The sequence below is a fragment of the Komagataella phaffii genome, chromosome 4 (genome assembly GCF_000027005.1).
Source record: "Komagataella phaffii GS115 chromosome 4, complete sequence".
Classification (NCBI taxonomy): domain Eukaryota; kingdom Fungi; phylum Ascomycota; class Pichiomycetes; order Pichiales; family Pichiaceae; genus Komagataella; species Komagataella phaffii.
Window position 1 is genome coordinate 1,131,047 of NC_012966.1, and position 19,124 is coordinate 1,150,170.

Below are 19,124 nucleotides of genomic sequence, written 5' to 3' on the forward strand. Positions count from 1 at the left end.
CAACTTTTCTTTGTAAGTGCTGTAAAGATGGTGATATCACATACAAAGTTGCTGCAAGGTGAGAGACGTCATCCTGAATGATTAACGCACGACTCAACAGTTCTCTGGCAGATAAAGTTTTGAGGGATTTTAGCAGACCGTTTTAAAAAGGGGAATCACTGCAGGAACGTTACAAACCAACAGCTGTCCTGAATCTTTGAAAATTGCCTGTCCATTGGCGCCAATACTCTTTGTGGTCTGACGGTTTCTGGAACCAAAAAGAAATGCACAATCAGCTGTTAGCGAAAAAAACAATAGCTAAAGAGAGTTCCTCCCACCAATTTTGGGGGTTTGAATTTTTTTTTTGTTGGTTCCTACGGTGAGGTAATCTACTTCACGTGATCTTGGCAATCGGCCGTCTCGTCTTTTGAGTATTTTTTTTTTTTCTGGTTAACATCATTGTCGCGGGCCCGAGTCCCCTGCGTTTTGGCTAGCAATTGGATGCTCTCGTAGTCGGCCGCCGCCGGGTAAAAACCAAATTATGACATCACGTGAGGAGAGCCTAAGATTGCCAAAAAAAGAAACGTCCCACAGATGATTGCGATTTCACATGGTGCGCCGAGTAGATCAAGTGATCCAAACATCATCGTTTCCCCAGATTTCCCAGTGTACACAAACATTCGTTAATTGTACGCATAAAATTTTTCCGAAATTCATGACCCCCATTCACCTATAAATCCCAAGACTCTTTTCTTTTCCTTTCACCTAGAAGAATATCAGTTTGAAATCAAATAACAATGAAGCTATTAGACGGCTTGACAATATCTTTGTGCATAAGCATGGCCACCTCGCTGGTGTTGCCTGGCTTTGACCAACTTAGATTACAGCAGCAAAATGTATTATCGTTACTCCCAAAGGAAAAAATCCAGATCCAAACACTCTCAGAGATCTGGTCTTATGTGGATTGCGCTATTGCCTCCTTGGGACCAAAGGAGATCGTTATCGACTCAGACTTGTCGATTTTGAAGCCTGTCCAGGCTTCTTCTATCCCTAGATCAGAATTTAATCAATGGTTGCTCTACCAACGAAATGTCTCATTTCATGGTGTGCTCAACAACATCGGAGGATACGGCTATAACGCAGACAACGTTTCTGTGGGATGCATTATCGCCTCTCCTTCGAAGTCTTCTCCAAACTACTTCTATCAGTGGGTTCGTGATAGTGCAATCACTATCAACACAGTGATAGAGTATTTGTATGACGACAACATAGACGATTCTATAGACAAAAGTGAGCTTTTAGAAGCCATAGACGGCTACATCAACAACATTCATCACTTACAACGTCAGGACAATAGATCTGGTAAGTTCAAAGATGGCTACGCCAGTCTGGGAGAGCCAAAGTTTATGGTCAACGGTGACCCCTTCAATGACTCTTGGGGACGTCCCCAGAGGGATGGACCAGGACTTCGTGCACTATCCGTGGCCAACTATATTGATCTGCTGGATAAGCTGGGAATTCAGAAAGATTCAGAAAGACTCTCATTCATCTACAATGAAGTATTGAAGCCAGATCTCACTTATGTCACCCTCTATTGGGACCACGATGGATTTGACCTGTGGGAAGAGACTAATGGATTGCATTTTTTCACTAGTTTGACTCAACTGAAGGCTCTTAGAAGAGGTATTGAACTGGCTCTCAGGTTTGAGGACTACGAATTCCATCGTGACCTGAAGAATGCTTATGCCCAACTAAGAAACTTTATTGTTGGTAGAGACTCTGGATTCCAAGATCCTCGTTTCCCTCATATCATTGAGCACCCTAATTTGGTAGACGCTCCAGCCCATATTAGAAGAAATGGTTTAGATATCGCAACCATCATTGCTGCGCTGAGATCTCACGATGTTGATGATGCAGGCGATATAGTCAACATCCCGTTTGGCGTGGACAATGCAAGGGTCCTCAATTCCCTGACCTATTTGGTTAATGACATGAAGTTCCGGTATCCACTCAACCAGGGTCGTATCGTCCCTGGTTTAACTCTAGGAATGGCCTTAGGAAGATATCCTGAAGACACCTACAACGGTGTTGGTACCAGTGAAGGAAATCCATGGTTCATTTCAACTTCCAGTGCAGGTGAACTCATCTACAAGCTGTTGTATTTGCAATACAAATATCAACAAGACTTCGTGATAGATTCTTCCAATAGGGAATTCTACGAAATGTTTTTGGATCTGCCCAAAGACTCTGCTCGTGGAATTCAAATTCGCATACCTTTCGGAAGCGACACCTATCGTGCACTGTCCGTTTCTTTGATCCAATATGCGGATTCCTTCTTGGACGTGATCAGGGAACATGTGGATAACGAAGGTCAAATGAGTGAACAATTTAACAGGTACAATGGTTATATGCAAGGAGCCGAGAAATTAACTTGGAGTTTTGGTTCTGTTTGGAGTTGTCTCCGTTGGAGGAACAGAATACTAAACTTACTTGCAACAATTAATGAATAGGGTGTAGGTTTTGGACATGAATACTATTGGTAGATGATAAAGAGTGAGGTCGTAGCTTGTAGTAACTGTAATCGTTAAGGGGTGTTCTTGATGATCTTGTATTTGGGAGAGTGGCAGAGTGAAATTCAGAGGCTGGACTATGCAGATCCCAGGAAGATGCCTCAAGATCATTCGTTGCAGAAACTCATCTCAAAGGTTTCCTCTTTCACCCCACATGCCGCCCCGCGTGCATTGTACATCGGTTTGTCGCGACCCTCCTTTCCTCACAAATTCACTTACATTCAACATCCGGCATCGTATCACCGATACGGAGTTCCCGCGCACTCAATTCGGTCCCGACGCTGCCCGTTCAACATCTCGCAACACCTGTGCAACACCTTTGACCTTTTAATCCTCTAAAATTTTTTCCAATCAAACATAACATTACAATGATGCACTCAGTCTCAAAAAGAGTAAGTAGCCCTTCAATTTTCGTGGCGTTTTGAACAATTCTTGCTAACCAAAAAAGACTCTGGCCTCTTCCCGTTTTTTCACTCGTTCTTTGGCTACAACCATTGGCGACAATTTTGGCCCCAAGAAGTACGGAGGAAAGTACACGGTTACCTTGATCCCTGGTGATGGTATTGGTAAGGAGATCACCGACTCTGTCAAGACTATCTTTGAGCACCAAAGAGTTCCAATCGAGTGGGAGCAGGTTGACGTGTCTGGTGTTGATTCCGACAAGGCCAAGATTGACGAGGCTGTCCTTTCCTTGAAGAGAAACAAAATTGGTTTGAAGGGTATCTTGCACACCCCAAACACCCCGGTCAACAAGTCATTGAACGTTGCTTTGAGAAAGGAATTAGATATTTTTGCCTCGTTGGTCTTGATCAAGAACATTCCAGGTGTTGAGACTGCCTTGAAAGACATTGACATGGTTTTGGTTCGTGAGAACACTGAAGGTGAATACTCTGGATTGGAGCACCAGTCTGTTCCAGGTGTTGTTGAATCACTGAAGATTATCTCCAAGTACAAGACCGAGAGAATTGCCAAATTTGCCTTTGACTTCGCCAAGAAGAACGACAGAAAGCTGGTCACTGCAATTCACAAGGCAAACATCATGAAGCTGGCCGACGGTTTATTCAGACAGACCGTCAAGGAGGTCGGTGTCGACTACCCCGGTATCGAAGTCAAGGACATGATTGTTGACAATGCCTCCATGCAGGCTGTCTCATGGCCTCAGCAGTTCGACGTCCTGGTTACTCCCAACTTGTACGGTTCCATTCTTTCCAACATTGGAGCTGCACTGATCGGTGGTCCTGGCCTGGTTCCAGGTGCCAACTTCGGTAGAGAGCACGCTGTTTTCGAGCCAGGTTGTAGACACGTCGGACTTGACATCAAGGACAAGAATGTAGCCAACCCAACTGCTATGATTCTCTCTGCCACTATGCTCTTGAGACATCTTGGACTAGACGCCCATGCCGATGCTATCTCATCCGCTACTTACGCCGTATTAGCTGAAGGTTCCGTGAGAACCCCAGACATTGGAGGGTCAAGCACCACCACGGACTTTACTGAGGCTATTCTGAAGCAATTGGACTAGAGATCTAGCCCTCCTACAATAGATCATGATCATAAAGGAACAAGAATCAAATGAACGAATTTTACATCTTTACCTCATCACCGCGATCCCCATCGTCTCTATCAAAGTCCTCCCTCTCTCGTAGTATTAGATATTCCTCATCTTTCTTCCTTGCCTTGTTTCACCTTTTAACCCGCCTAATTCCCTCTAACCAAATAAGCATCCGATGTCCTACGTATCGGACGTCGAGTTTTATCTGAAATTGCAGAAGACGCAGTTTAAGACCCCAATTGAGGCCGTCAAGCGCAACTTCAAGGCGATTCAGAAACTCATTGAGAAGCAGTCCGCCCTTTTGTCCAGGCACTTGATCCAATTGAAGGAGCTGGAATTGAACGGCCAGCTCAGCAAGGAGATCCAAAGGGAGAGAATAGCAGTGCTAATCAACATCCAAACTCGATTTCATGACAAGCTCGTCACTAGAGTTGAAGAGCATAACGATTACGTCCAGCGATTAGAAATCAGGCTGCAAAGATTCAAGGACCTGGAAAAGATCCTTGAAAAGGGTAAAAACAGCTCGTCTGATTTTGGCGATGACTTTTTGGCATGGACTAGAGATCAAATTAACCTTTTGATAGGCTGCTACTTGATGAAGAATTTGATCAACTTCAATGGGGACATATCTCAGAATAACCCAGGACTCGAATTGCTGAAGCATTTGAAACTCGATAAACTCATTGATCATGATGTCATCTTGAAAGGGATATCGATTTACCAGAAGATCAGATATGAAAAAGATTTGAGTGTGTTAATTGACTGGTGCAATGAGAACAAGAAGATACTGAAATCAATGAAAACGTCCTCGACCTCGGTAGACGACTCCAATACGACTCAGAAGGACCAGTATCGTACAAGCTTAGATTTTGAAACATTTTACCAAAACTTTATAGAACTGATCAAGGAAGACAAGATTTATGAGGCCTTGATTATTGCCAAAGAACACTTGATGCCACAGGCTGGCCCGGAAGTACCTTCCACAAGTAATTCCGCAACAACATCATCGGCTACGTCTTACTCGGACAAAACTCCAAAGTACGACAGCACTTTTGAGAAATTCAAAAAGTCGGCTGGTTTGCTTGTTTTTGGATCATTAGATATAGATGAACTCTTTGGGTTGTCTGGTTCTAAAGTCAATAGCAGCAGAAAGGATTCCCTTACTAACTCTGCGATGTCAGTATATGACACCTTTTCAAACAGTTACAATCAAATTAATAATAACCTTAAGCCCTTCAAGGAGCTCTTAAATGACGAAAAGTGGATTCAATTGGCAGATTTTTTCATCTACAACTATAATCACATTTATGGAATTGACCAGAGCCTAGAGCTAATAGTCATGCTAAGTGTCGGAATTACGTCTCTCAAAACTCATAGTTGCAATGGATTCAAGAATTATTCTAAACATGATTTCCAAGACCCTCAGGTTACATTTCAAGATGTATTGCATAATATCGAAGAATCCAATGACATAAGCAACGCCAAAAGTGAACTGAGTATCAACGATCTCAATAAATGCCCCATATGTTCGCTTGAGCTATACGAGATTGCACAACATTTGCCATATTCTCATCAAACCAAGAGTAATATATATGAGAATCCGGTAAAGCTGCCTAATGGACACATTTACCAATTGGAGAAACTTTTGAAAATGAACGAAGCATTTGAAAAACCAGAGATTGAAAACCTCGATGAGATGTACATCAAAGATCCTTTGACTAATGAGATGTTCAAAAGGTCAGAACTTCAAAAGATTTTTCCTACTTAATTTTCCTTGGTTTTCCAATTCTCTGGTACTTTTCAAAAACGTACATGCGAGCCTTTCTATTCGTAGGAGGTCTTGTTGTCTCTTTCTTGCCACCAACCGTTGTTCTATGGTGGTATTCCGGATAAATGTCCCAATAGAAAGCACCAGATCGCTGCACTTTATAGTCAATTGAGTCTCTGGCCAAATCTCTTACTTGCCACGATTGGTAGGGTTCCCCTTCGAAAAGTGAGACTACAACTTTGCTGTCTTTGGCTTCCGTTGCCTTTTTGGGGGAAGGTTTATGTTCGTCATCTTCATCATATTCAAAGTCATCATTGTGTTCTTGAAGTTGTGTGTAGTGGACCGGGATTGATTCTTGTGGTGGGAGTGAACGTTTGACGACTTTGTAAAAATCTTCACAAGATTGGAAAAACTTAGCCAACAGCTTTTGGTGGGCTATTGTATTTCTTTCTATATCCTTAATACCAGTACCAAGATGAGGAAAGTTGAAGACAATGTAGTTCACCATGGAAGTCCAACCTCTCAGTCGACTCATATTCTCTTTACGGCTATTGAGCTTAAAGCTACCCACAAGATCTTGGGCATCTATGTCATGGAGAACTAGCACGTTACTATCCCGAAGGAACTTCAAGGTATCCTGAACGTTAGAGCCTGAGTACTTAGAAAGGGTATCGGCCTCGCTGTCCAAAGATGTTGCGATAAGATTCTCAGGTTTCACGTACGATTGAGCTACTAGACTTTTGGCAAAGGTAAAATCACCTTCTCCAACAAGAATAACTTTGTCATCCTGTTTGAAAGGCTGGAATTTCTGATGTAATGGAATATCCTGTAAAGGTTTCTTCAATGGGTCGTCTTTGGAACTGGGAGAATCTCCAAGCTTGGGACGACTGTTAGCAACTGTTTTCGGTTTGGTGACCTTGGAAGCCAGTAAATGTCTTGCGAGAGCACCTGCAAGTCCCTTCCTGTTCGGCTTTTTACTCAGATTTTTCCTAGCCATGCTTCTCTTGCGAGGTATCTCTAAAGAAATTTTTCCTCCAAGAAAAGTTTCGCTGTATTGTCAAAATTAGTAATGCAGGAGAAAAATTGTTCCAGAACGGAACAATGCAAATTCAAAACTGCTTAAAGTAGTGTGCATTGCAATAACAATGTTCCGCGATGTCTCCGTCTTTTTGGTGATAAAGTTTGTTGTCGCTCTTATGATCAGTGATCGGCTTTAACTCTGTTTTATCATATCCATCTTTCTAGTTAAGAGTACTTCGCTGGTTTTGTCAAGAAGTCACCATGGGAAGGGTTGATGGGTCGAAACGGATCCGGCGCTCCTACAACTGCGGACCGTGCAAAAGACAAAAGATAAAGTGTGACACGAACTTGCCCTGTAGTAACTGTGTGAAATACAAAAGAGTCGCCAAATGTTACCAAGAGCCGCCTAACCCGCCAACAGAAAAGGAGGTCCTATTGAAACTTAGGAAGAAACGGCGCCTAGAGTCGAAAGATACCGTTCTGTTGCCAGAGGTACCCTCGATAGGGTATCCCAAAATTGAGCCCGAGGTACAGCAAGCTTCCGGCAGTATCAATAATACCCCTATTATTCCAGATCAGGTCCCTGTTGTGCATAGCATGCCCCTATCTATGCGGCTAGCACAGCAGATTCCTGTAATTCAGACACCTGTCGAAATGTTGGTTTCTGATCGGCAACCAAGTAGCAGTTTATCGTCGCGTTCTGAAAACTGCAGTGGTGGTCCACTCATTCCTCCTCAGCTCTCTTATTCAGATAGCCAGGCATCTGATAGACTTCCGCAAGCAATGTCAAGTTTCCAGTCAGACGATATATTGGTGGGTTCCACGCTTACGGAGATTGATTCTCGAAACATCAATACCACCATCCAGTTGTTAAAGAACTTGTCGAGAAAGGGTCTTCCCAGCCCTGACGCCATACGTTGGGCCTTTGATATCTTTTTCAACAATGTCAACTTTATATATGGTGGCATTTCGAAGGCTGTAGTAGAAAAAAAGTTGGCAGTGTTCCTCCAGACTTACGAAGACGACTCGTTAGTCGATCAGCTGGACTTCGATTTCATATCTTTCGTTTATTCGGTTCTATGTGTTTCATTAATGGTTGGTCATGGCACAGAAGGATCAGCTCCTGTGATCAACCGGTTACAAGACAGGTACAATATGTCCCGACTTGCCCTCGTTGACAACTTTTTCATAAAGTCACGAACTGGTTTGTTTCTTCTGAACCTTTTGAAAACAACACTGGTCGTTGACAAGGTTCAAACCCTTCTCACTCTAATGCACACGTCTATGGTCAGTAAAGTCTTCTTTTTGATGGCGAGCCCTCGAAGGGATGATTACTTTGAACAATTGTTGAATAATGTATCTTTGATCCTGTTGAGACAGTTGGGCAATAAAGCAACCTACAACGAGGAAAATCTACCAGGAATTGGGTTTGATCTAGTACTTCAAGAAAAAATGAAGTGCTGGTGGTGGACTTGTCAGGACGATACGGAGAACGCTTTGTTATTTTTCAGGAAACCTTTGTTGCGTAGTTTTGATAGTCAGGTACCCTTCCCACTGAATATCGATTTGGACGACAGTAAAGTTACTTCTTACGATAATATCTACGCCTATAATAATGTGGGGTACCATTTCATTAAAGTCAAGTCACTAAAGATTCTCAACAAGCTATTTTATGTGAAAAGTATAATCGACAGCTGCCAACAAAAACATTCGTCATGCGACTGCTTCCGCAGTCTTTCATTGTTGAGAACAATGGTTCGAATAGATTTGGAGTTGAGAGAGCAAAGTAAGATCCCTAGCATATTCTTACTAGACGACAGCGACCCAGAGGTTTTGAAACTGGATGAGAAGCGACAAATACAAAGAGCCTTCCAACGATTTTTAATTGTGCAACATCTTTGCCTGTACCGTTTCAAACTATATCAATACAGTTGCAGATTCAATAATGGTTTGATGAATACTATTTGCAAAATACTGATTCTTCAACTATTATGGATGTTGGAGTATCAAATTGACCATTATCCCTTTTCACCAAAAACAGCGGTGTACTACAGGCTGGCTGTTCCTCGCATGGTGTTTAATGTCCTGACTGGGTTTTCGTTTATCGGTATTACCGGAGCCACCTTGACTGTAAGGGAACGATACTGGACTAAGAGAGTAATGCGAAAGGCAACAGCGTTTCTGGCGAACCTAATCAATGACGGTTACGAGTTTACTACTCCTAAAGCCAGTCTTATTTTGCTAGAGCGAGTCAACGCTTACTTAAAGGGCCAGGGACCTAATTATGACATCGATTTTGACGAGCAGGAGGCGTTCATTAAAGAAATGGAGGAGTTGAGGACCTCTGGTGGATATGAGAACAGATACTCATATTCAGGAACCGATGAAACACCCAGAGATCCGGGTTGCCTGTTTCTTCCCATTGCTTTAAATAAATGGCACTTTGATGTGCTAGACTGCCTGAGGATATACGGTACTCAGGAAGATCTGGAATCTAAATTATTAAGTGTTCAGCAATTGGTGTTACAATGTTGCATGAAGCACAGTGGCATGACTCCAGACATGGTCTTTGCAACGGAAGTAGCTCAGAAGCCGACCTTCGAAGACGACATAGTTTGTGATGATATTGACGCTTATGCCCAGGGGGGTGATTGTCTAGATTATTGTTACACGCCAAGCAATTACTCCAGAACTTTAGAAATTCATGGCAAGATTGCTACCTTACAACGAGAGCTGGGGCTATGCTATAATATTCTCGGAATTTTGGACCGTTTTTCCGATTAAGGTTTTTAGCTCCATTGCGCCAACCCCCGCTCTCCAGACTCCTTCGTTATCCAGCATTCAGCATGGACAGGTTCAAAAAATAAAATTTCTTGATATGGGTCCACTTCAAACATGCGCCTACCTGTAGGAAAAAAAAAGAGAACATAAATATGCCGCGAACAGAAAACGTAATGTACTGTTCTATATATAAACTGTTCAGATCAATCATAAATTCTCAGTTTCAAACTTTCCGCTCAGCCAGATTTTATTCGTAAAGAACGCATCATTGGCTCTATGTTGAAGGATCAGTTCTTGTTATGGGTTGCTTTGATAGCGAGCGTACCGGTTTCCGGCGTGATGGCAGCTCCTAGCGAGTCCGGGCATAACACGGTTGAAAAACGAGATGCCAAAAACGTTGTTGGCGTTCAACAGTTGGACTTCAGCGTTCTGAGGGGTGATTCCTTCGAAAGTGCCTCTTCAGAGAACGTGCCTCGGCTTGTGAGGAGAGATGACACGCTAGAAGCTGAGCTAATCAACCAGCAATCATTCTACTTGTCACGACTGAAAGTTGGATCACATCAAGCGGATATTGGAATCCTAGTGGACACAGGATCCTCTGATTTATGGGTAATGGACTCGGTAAACCCATACTGCAGTAGCCGTTCCCGCGTGAAGAGAGATATACACGATGAGAAGATCGCCGAATGGGATCCCATCAATCTCAAGAAAAATGAAACTTCTCAGAATAAAAATTTTTGGGATTGGCTCGTTGGAACTAGCACTAGTTCTCCTTCCACCGCCACGGCAACTGGTAGTGGTAGTGGTAGTGGTAGTGGTAGTGGTAGTGGTAGTGCTGCCACAGCCGTATCGGTAAGTTCTGCACAGGCAACATTGGATTGCTCTACGTATGGAACGTTTGATCACGCTGATTCCTCGACGTTCCATGACAATAATACAGACTTTTTCATCTCATACGCTGATACCACTTTTGCTTCAGGAATCTGGGGTTATGACGACGTCATTATCGACGGCATAGAGGTGAAAGAACTTTCCTTCGCCGTTGCAGACATGACCAATTCCTCTATTGGTGTGTTAGGTATTGGACTGAAAGGCCTAGAATCCACATATGCTAGTGCATCTTCGGTCAGTGAAATGTATCAGTATGACAATTTGCCAGCCAAGATGGTCACCGATGGGTTGATCAACAAAAATGCATACTCCTTGTACTTGAACTCCAAGGACGCCTCAAGTGGTTCCATCCTCTTTGGAGGTGTGGATCATGAAAAATATTCGGGACAATTGTTGACAGTTCCAGTCATCAACACACTCGCTTCCAGTGGTTACAGAGAGGCAATTCGTTTACAAATTACTTTAAATGGAATAGATGTGAAAAAGGGTTCTGACCAGGGAACTCTTTTACAAGGGAGATTTGCTGCATTATTGGACTCTGGAGCTACGCTAACGTATGCTCCTTCTTCTGTTTTAAATTCAATTGGCCGGAACCTGGGCGGCTCCTATGATTCGTCAAGACAAGCTTATACCATTCGTTGTGTTTCTGCATCAGATACCACTTCTCTGGTATTCAATTTTGGGGGTGCTACAGTGGAAGTTTCCCTGTACGATCTACAGATTGCAACATATTACACCGGGGGAAGTGCCACGCAATGTCTTATTGGAATATTCAGCTCTGGAAGTGATGAGTTTGTGCTCGGTGATACCTTCTTGAGGTCAGCCTACGTGGTTTACGATCTTGATGGGCTTGAAGTGTCGCTTGCCCAAGCCAACTTCAACGAAACCGATTCTGATGTTGAGGCTATTACCTCCAGTGTACCTTCCGCTACTCGTGCATCCGGATACAGTTCTACATGGTCTGGTTCTGCCAGCGGTACAGTTTACACTTCGGTTCAGATGGAATCCGGTGCTGCTTCCAGCTCCAACTCTTCTGGATCGAATATGGGTTCCTCTTCCTCATCGTCCTCTTCATCGTCCTCGACTTCCAGTGGAGACGAAGAAGGAGGGAGCTCCGCCAACAGGGTCCCCTTCAGCTACCTTTCTCTCTGTTTGGTAGTTATTCTCGGCGTGTGTATAGTATAGTATAAAAGGGCCTACATTGGATAGGCTTCAACATTCCTCAATAAACAAACATCCAACATCGCGCATTCCGCATTTCGCATTTCACATTTCGCGCCTGCCTTCCTTTAGGTTCTTTGAATCATCATCAATCGTCGCCGTCTACATCAGAGCAGGACTTATCTTTGCCTTCCCCAAAAATTGCCACTCCGTCAAATAGATTCTTTTGAATCCTTGACTATTTTTGCCTAAATAGGTTTTTGTTAGTTTTTCTTCAAAGCCCAAAAGAAACTCTATTTAGATTCATCCAGAAACAATCTTTTTCTCACCCCATTTCGAAGTGCCGTGGAGCACAGACATAAAAAGATGACTACCGTTCAACCTACAGGGCCAGACAGGCTCACCCTGCCGCATATTCTACTGGAATTCAACGATGGCTCCTCGCAGCATGCAGTGATCGAGCTAAGCATGAACGAGGGGATTAATATATCCACCCATGAGTGGAATCCATCCACTAATGAGCAATCGCCACGGGAAGAGAGAGCACCACCCCAACAATCCAATCCATCGCATCATCCAGAATCATCGAACATAGCTACTCAAAGTCCCGCTCAGGAAACCGAGACTCAGCCCGGCATTCCAGGACTAGATAGGCCTGCCTTTGATACCTCGGCAACGGGGTCGTCAGAACAGGTTGACCCAGTACAGGGAAGGATCCTGGATGATATTATAGGCCAATCATTAAGGACTTCCGAAGAAGACGATACCGAATCCCGCCAGAGACCACGAGACCAGAAGAACATTATGATCACCGTGAATTACTTGTACGCAGACGACACAAATTCCAGAAGTGCTAATACAAACAACCAGACGCCCAATAACACTTCTAGAACTTCCGACAGTGAACGTGTGGGCTCCTTATCGTTGCACGTTCCGGATCTACCAGATAATGCCGACGATTACTATATCGATGTACTCATTAAACTAACCACAAGCATTGCCCTCAGCGTCATCACGTCCATGATCAAGAAACGATTAGGGCTTAGCAGGGAAAAATTTGACGAACTCGAAACGCCTTCCTTAGATACCGTGCATGATATTACCTGTCCCATCTGCTACGATGAATTTGTCGCAGCGCCTACCAAGCCCCAACCGACAGATACTAATCAACGGAAAAGAAAAAGAGAAGATGACGATCATGATGACACTGATAGTAACAAGTTACGCAAGAATTCCGAAACCAAGAAAACTAATCTCTCCACTAAAGTTCCTCCCAGAAAGGAGTACACGCATTGTCCTGTAAAAGTACCTTGTGGCCATATCTTTGGTCAAACCTGTTTATACGAATGGCTCAAAGAAAACAATACTTGTCCTCTTTGTCGAACAAAGGCAAGCAATGTAGGACATGGCTCAGTGATGCAAGATATCACTTTGAGGTTACCAAATTTGGCTTCAATTGTATATGAGAACAGAGACTTCATCCGATCTATGCGAAACTCGGGACTTGCATTTACTCCTGTTGATTATGGCTCTCCAAGAGCTACAACTGCCACAGCTGCAGTTGCAGCGGCAGCAACCACCGGTGCAACCAATTCTACTCCCAACACTAGCGTTCAAAATAGACCGTTGCGAATGATACCTCTATTTCCAGGGAGACCGGATCTTGGCCTAGCTAGAGGTGTTACTGTGCCGGATGTGATTCGACGTATAATTGACTCACTCACAGACAGGATTCCTCGAAGAAATGTGCGTCCAACCCCCGCAGCACCAACAGCAACGTCATCACCTGTTACAGGTTCCAATACAAGTGGCTCCCAGCACCAACGTTCATTCTCTGCGGTGAGAGCTCCTTGGAACCCTGTCAGTGCTATGATGCTTAATGAAGTTCTCCAAAGCAGATGGGACTCAGGATCCCCAAATAGTAATTTATTCCCAGCTGGAGTTGCCAGCAGACGAACCAGGGATGGAGTAGTTACTGAGGAAACTATACCGCAACATGCTGCTGGTCCAGTTCCAGAATCAATATCTCAGGGTGAAACCACAACCAATCATGAACAAGCATCGTCTCACTCTGAAACACCAACTCATGCTCAAACCCAAGATCAAGATACCCACAATAATGAACCTGAGGCCTAATTTTGAGGAAATTCGTATAATTGTATATCTCAGTCTATAAATTTGTCTCAATATAAACGGCATGTTTGGACAGCACTGTCACAGTCTTGAATAAAAGTCGCCACTCTAATGGATCTCCTTTCGATTTTATAAACTCAACTTTACGGAGAGTCAAATTGGGGATTAATTGGGAGATTCTTATATTGCCCACTAAGGCCATTCGCCTTCTATCCCAGGCTCTTATTGGAATATATACCGATTGATCGTCTTCTGGAATAAATTCTAGGTATTTTTCTTGTTGAGTTTGCAGTCTTTGATCCCCCTTGACTCCGATCTTAGTCAATGATTCCATTAAAATGCTCACCAAGTTCTCCAGATCAAGAATGGAAAAGAACCGCGTAAACCTTTCTGAAAAGATACCGACATCAGCCGTGAAAACATCTCCTGTGTTTATAGGTCTTTGACCTTGGTTGATAAATTGTAAAATTGCCGGATCTTTGGACACTAATCGAATGATTTGATCCTCAGGGGTGCTTTCACCAAGTTTGACCTCTGTCTTTTGTCGAGAATGTTCAGATAGAGGCTGCTGGGTAGCTGGAAAAACACAATCTGAGCCAGCAAAATTGTCCTTCGTATTGCTCCATATATCGTCAATCACTCCCAGCATTTGAGGCTGCGTAGAGGGAGCATTTGTTTGGTGATTTTCTCTATTATTGATTGAGAATAGAAGATTTTGATATTTTTTGTCTTCAGAATCTAGTCCAACGTTTAGATTCGACAGAAGTTTTTTTGCTAAAAGTCCCGAGTCTTGACATAAACCATCATTGGGATTAGCCAATGGATTTTCTTTCATGACCCACCGATGGTCCATGACATCACTGACCGTTATTCTATTCGCTGGGTTCGGCTTCAATACTGCCCTCAACAAAGATAGTGCCGATGGTGAAAACTTACCCCAGGGTCCAGAGATCAATTTTCCTCTTTGTTGTAAGAAGTTGACAAAATCAGGATCGTATTCAGTGGGCTCATCCCACGGAGTTTGACCTGACAATAGGACATAAAGTAAGATTGCACAAGACCACAGGTCCGACAATTCAGCGTCGTACGTGGTTGAATAAGCTACTTCTGGTGCCATATATGGAGGGGAACCGCATGGAGTATTTACCAGTCTCTTTTTACCATTCTTCTGGAAAACACACGCCAATCCAAAATCTGCCAGTTTCAAGTTTCCCCTGGAATCTAAAAGAATGTTTTCTGGCTTGATATCCCTATGAGCTACCCCTTGACCGTGGATATATCTCACTGCACTTAGTAATTGACAAAAAAAGAAATGAGCCACGGTGTCGTCAACACCCACATCTGGTTCTATTTTGTCGAACAAATCACCATTGTCGGCCAATTCCATTATAAGATACAGCCAGTTTGGGTCTTCATTGGCGTCATAAAGTTTGGTGACATTGGGATGATTACTGCAGTAAGCTTGAATATTTACTTCTCTGCTAACCTGAGATGTGGATAACCCCGATTTGAGGGCATACTTTTTATGAATCAATTTCACAGCTACTAGCTTGGCGGGATCATCTTTGAAACTTGCAGATTTAACAATAGCAAAAGAGCCCTGTCCAAGAGTTCTTCCATACTCCAACTTTGGAATGCTGGGTAGGGCATCCATCTGCGACAGCCTCATGGAGAAGGACATTCCTTTTTCCGGACGATGGTGATGACGATGGGCTGAAAGAATGTCAGAGCGGGTTGTTTTGATGTGTACATATATCTATGCACGTGACTTAGATAAAACGTTTACGATAACCGATTCATCAAGCTATTCTTGTCCCCACACCCTCTCAACAAGATGTACAATTTCCATACTAGGTCGGGTTCTGTGAAGTACAAGGACAGGCTGCATCAGAAAGAAGATTTGGGGCGGTTCAATGCTGGAACTAGCAGTCTATCAGAGGACAACGATGAGAACTTGATTGCACAGGTCCCGGAACCGATAGGGGAAACGATAGCCAGAGGTCAAGAGACACGGAACAACCAGAGTCGGAAAACCCCCCAGCTGCCTCCCAGAAAACCACCTCCTGTAGATATACCGGCTGGTGGTCAATTGCAGGAGATAAATGAGAAGCACGACAACTCAGTTTATTCATCAAAGAGATCATCGGAAAGGGAGGAGGCGAAATCGGAACCTTCCATACAAGAACAAATAGACTCAATAAGAAGACTGAATAATAACTTAAAGGAGAGCCCAGTTTTACTGGACGATGAGGACGATTCAGAGTTGATCTTCGCTTCCAAGAAAGTTGTGCGACATCTTACTAAAGCGTACCTAGTTGAGAGAAACTACACATCAGAAGAAGAGTTCAAAGTACATCAGTTTTCACTTGGACAGAAATTTTGGAAATACCACATTCTAAGCATTGGAAAAGATCGTTTTTATTTGAGCAGCATTCCGGAAATAAATCATATGTGTTGTCGATATTCTCCAGGGTTTTTCGTTTCCATATCTCGTTTCAGAGATGAGGATGGACTACCAGCGTACAGAATGACAATCAAAGGAGAAGTCGACAACTTTGGCGATAGGCTACTTTCAATCTCAGAGCTTCCTGTAGTGGCCGTAATTACAAAGAGAGTGAAAACTGGATTTGATATCCAAATCACAAAAAGTTATGCATTAAAAGACCGTTTGGTAAGGTTTATCGGAGAAGGTGCAAAGGTCAATGGAGCAACGGAATCTTTGGACATACCAGAGCTTAACGCTTTGGATTCAGAGGATGTTGGGCTCAAACAAGTTTTGAACAGATACAAGCTACATATGGAAGGAGGATCGAAACAATCATGGATTGTTAGTCCAATACTCAGAAAATCCCGCAAGATGTCTAATAAGTTGGGCCTTTCACAGACAGTCTACAAGATCAAAGGAAAACGCAATATTTTCTTCTACAAGAATTCCAAGAAAGGAGATGGGATTTTCAGTGAGGACCCCAAAGATGTGGTAGGATTATTCCGACCGTCCCAAACTAAACTAAAGAAAAAGATCATAAAAGGAGCAGCCCAGCTGAAACATCTGGAACGAAGCTCTTACATTTCACCCCAATCATTGGGCATACCTGATGACCCCTCGACCAATTCAGTTCAACGGTATTATCGAGCGGCAGATGGATACCTAGAAGAGTTCCCAAAAGATGACTCACCCAACCACGTTAAACTTGGCTGGATAACGATCTACGAGAATAACTTGTTCAAGACTGCTAACGGCCTTTGGGAGTTATGTTTGACAATGACTCTGACAGCAGGACTTGACAGGGTCATCTCGGGAACTTCGTGATTCTGACTCTTCCTTCCCCAATCGATGCGCGAACATTGGTGAGAGAGGGAGAAAGAAAAACCTCTTCCCTCCCCTCTATTTCACGTCAAGGACTCTACTATTGAAAGAAAAGCACAACAATGTTGAAGTGTCTTAGTCGTAACCTGCAAAGGCAGCCTGTCATCAGGCAAAGAAGTGCTCCCGCGGCTGTGTTGCTGCGTGCTTACGCCATTGACACCAACTCTCAAGCGTTAGTTTCGAAGCCTGTACAGGAGATTGACCCTGAGATGGCACAAATCTTGGAAGGAGAGAAACAACGTCAGAAGCACTCAATTACTTTAATTCCTTCCGAAAATTTTACCTCCAAGGCTGTCATGGATTTGTTGGGATCAGAGATGCAAAATAAGTACTCCGAGGGATACCCAGGCGAACGTTACTATGGTGGTAACGAATGGATAGACAAGGCAGAAAGTCTTTGCCAGAAACGTGCCTTGGAGGCATTTGAGTTAGACCCTGCTCAATGGGGTGTCAATGTTCAACCATTATCTGGGGCTCCAGCTAATTTGTATGCTTACTCAGCCGTTCTAGAAGTTGGAGACCGTTTAATGGGATTGGATCTGCCTCATGGTGGTCATTTGTCCCATGGTTACCAAACAAACGCTACCAAGATCTCTTATATTTCCAAGTACTTTCAGACCATGCCTTACAGATTGGATGAAAATACGGGATTAATCGACTATGATGCCTTAGAAACCAGTGCAGTTTTGTTCCGTCCTAAAGTTATAGTAGCTGGTGCTTCCGCTTATGCTCGTACTATTGATTACAAACGTATGCGAGAAATCGCTGACAAAGTCGGTGCCTATTTGTTATCTGATATGGCTCATATTTCAGGATTGGTATCTGCAAAAGTTACGGAATCCCCATTCCCTTACTCCGACATTGTCACTACCACCACTCACAAGTCCCTACGTGGACCTAGGGGTGCCATGATTTTCTTCCGAAAGGGTATACGGAAGGTGACCAAGAAGGGCAAGGAGATTCCATATGAGCTTGAGCGTAAGATCAATTTCTCTGTGTTTCCAGCTCATCAGGGAGGACCACACAACCACACCATCTCTGCTCTTGCTGTGGCTCTGAAACAGACCCAAACTCCAGAATTTGTTTCCTACCAACAAGCTGTGGTGGACAACTCTAAGTCATTTGCTGAATCGTTCATAAAGAGAGGATTTCAGTTGGTGTCTGGAGGAACGGACACTCATTTGATCTTGGTTGATCTACGAAACAAGAAGATTGACGGTGCACGTGTTGAGAATGTCTTGGAGAAGATCAACATTGCTGCCAACAAGAACACTGTACCAGGCGATGTTTCGGCTTTATTTCCTTCGGGATTAAGAGTTGGAACTCCTGCAATGACAACCAGAGGATTTACTGCAGCAGATTTTGACCGTGTCGCAGGTTACTTTGAAAAAGCAGTCGCAATTGCTATTGACCTCAAATCCGGAGAAAAGGGATCTTTGGCGAAGGAAAAGCTGGCTAGTTTCAAGAGTCTCGCCGAAGACAGTGCGGAAATCAAGAAGCTGGCCCAAGAAGTCAGTGAATGGGCTTCTACATTTCCTGTTCCGGGGGAATTGTAGAAACAATTAAACTATAGGTGCCTTACTTAAGATTAAGCTTTGTGTCTCTTCTGATCGTATTATGCAATATCTATTGATGCTAGTTGGCTTCCAGATCGGTGATCAGTACTAGTCCCCGGAGAGCTACTTTTTTGGGATTGGCACGTAAACGACCTTTATGAGCCTCAATTTTTCTCCTGACATCTAACGAACTACTCACGTGATCCCTTAACCTGCTGCTTATAAATTCGCCAAATATTCCGAAATCGAGGTCTGGATTGTGACTTCAAACAATTGAATCGCGAATAAAGACAATACAAGTCTGGCGCCATAACCTGCAAAAGTATGCACTAATAAATACGGTAGT

At 43.5% G+C, this 19,124-nt stretch overlaps 10 protein-coding genes across 10 annotated transcripts; 8 read left to right on the forward strand and 2 right to left on the reverse strand.

Moving 5' to 3' along the window:
• Positions 1-776: 776 nt before the first annotated feature.
• PAS_chr4_0579 (Intracellular sporulation-specific glucoamylase involved in glycogen degradation) lies at positions 777-2,489 on the forward strand (the record flags this gene model as incomplete). Its single annotated transcript, XM_002493972.1, has 1 exon — positions 777-2,489. The coding sequence occupies one exon, from the start codon at positions 777-779 to the stop codon at positions 2,487-2,489; it is 1,713 nt and encodes a 570-aa protein (XP_002494017.1).
• A 428-nt stretch (positions 2,490-2,917) lies between these two features.
• PAS_chr4_0580 (Subunit of mitochondrial NAD(+)-dependent isocitrate dehydrogenase) lies at positions 2,918-4,071 on the forward strand (the record flags this gene model as incomplete). Its single annotated transcript, XM_002493973.1, has 2 exons — positions 2,918-2,941; positions 2,998-4,071. The coding sequence occupies 2 exons, from the start codon at positions 2,918-2,920 to the stop codon at positions 4,069-4,071; spliced, it is 1,098 nt and encodes a 365-aa protein (XP_002494018.1).
• A 205-nt stretch (positions 4,072-4,276) lies between these two features.
• PAS_chr4_0581 (uncharacterized protein) lies at positions 4,277-5,869 on the forward strand (the record flags this gene model as incomplete). Its single annotated transcript, XM_002493974.1, has 1 exon — positions 4,277-5,869. One exon carries the CDS (start codon positions 4,277-4,279, stop codon positions 5,867-5,869), a length of 1,593 nt encoding a protein of 530 aa, XP_002494019.1.
• On the reverse strand, positions 5,862-6,866 carry PAS_chr4_0582 (uncharacterized protein; the record flags this gene model as incomplete). The annotated part of the gene is made up of 1 exon (XM_002493975.1): positions 5,862-6,866. The coding sequence occupies one exon, from the start codon at positions 6,864-6,866 to the stop codon at positions 5,862-5,864; it is 1,005 nt and encodes a 334-aa protein (XP_002494020.1).
• Positions 6,867-7,150: 284 nt separating this feature from the next.
• Positions 7,151-9,673, forward strand: PAS_chr4_0583 (Hypothetical protein; the record flags this gene model as incomplete). The annotated part of the gene is made up of 1 exon (XM_002493976.1): positions 7,151-9,673. The coding sequence occupies one exon, from the start codon at positions 7,151-7,153 to the stop codon at positions 9,671-9,673; it is 2,523 nt and encodes an 840-aa protein (XP_002494021.1).
• Positions 9,674-9,946: 273 nt separating this feature from the next.
• PAS_chr4_0584 (Aspartic protease, attached to the plasma membrane via a glycosylphosphatidylinositol (GPI) anchor) lies at positions 9,947-11,746 on the forward strand (the record flags this gene model as incomplete). Its single annotated transcript, XM_002493977.1, has 1 exon — positions 9,947-11,746. One exon carries the CDS (start codon positions 9,947-9,949, stop codon positions 11,744-11,746), a length of 1,800 nt encoding a protein of 599 aa, XP_002494022.1.
• A 342-nt stretch (positions 11,747-12,088) lies between these two features.
• On the forward strand, positions 12,089-13,858 carry PAS_chr4_0979 (uncharacterized protein; the record flags this gene model as incomplete). The annotated part of the gene is made up of 1 exon (XM_002493978.1): positions 12,089-13,858. The coding sequence occupies one exon, from the start codon at positions 12,089-12,091 to the stop codon at positions 13,856-13,858; it is 1,770 nt and encodes a 589-aa protein (XP_002494023.1).
• Positions 13,859-13,892: 34 nt separating this feature from the next.
• On the reverse strand, positions 13,893-15,536 carry PAS_chr4_0585 (Serine/threonine kinase and DNA damage checkpoint effector; the record flags this gene model as incomplete). Its single annotated transcript, XM_002493979.1, has 1 exon — positions 13,893-15,536. One exon carries the CDS (start codon positions 15,534-15,536, stop codon positions 13,893-13,895), a length of 1,644 nt encoding a protein of 547 aa, XP_002494024.1.
• A 153-nt stretch (positions 15,537-15,689) lies between these two features.
• PAS_chr4_0586 (Hypothetical protein) lies at positions 15,690-17,165 on the forward strand (the record flags this gene model as incomplete). Its single annotated transcript, XM_002493980.1, has 1 exon — positions 15,690-17,165. One exon carries the CDS (start codon positions 15,690-15,692, stop codon positions 17,163-17,165), a length of 1,476 nt encoding a protein of 491 aa, XP_002494025.1.
• A 119-nt stretch (positions 17,166-17,284) lies between these two features.
• On the forward strand, positions 17,285-18,778 carry PAS_chr4_0587 (Mitochondrial serine hydroxymethyltransferase; the record flags this gene model as incomplete). Its single annotated transcript, XM_002493981.1, has 1 exon — positions 17,285-18,778. One exon carries the CDS (start codon positions 17,285-17,287, stop codon positions 18,776-18,778), a length of 1,494 nt encoding a protein of 497 aa, XP_002494026.1.
• Between the last annotated feature and the right edge of the window lie 346 nt (positions 18,779-19,124).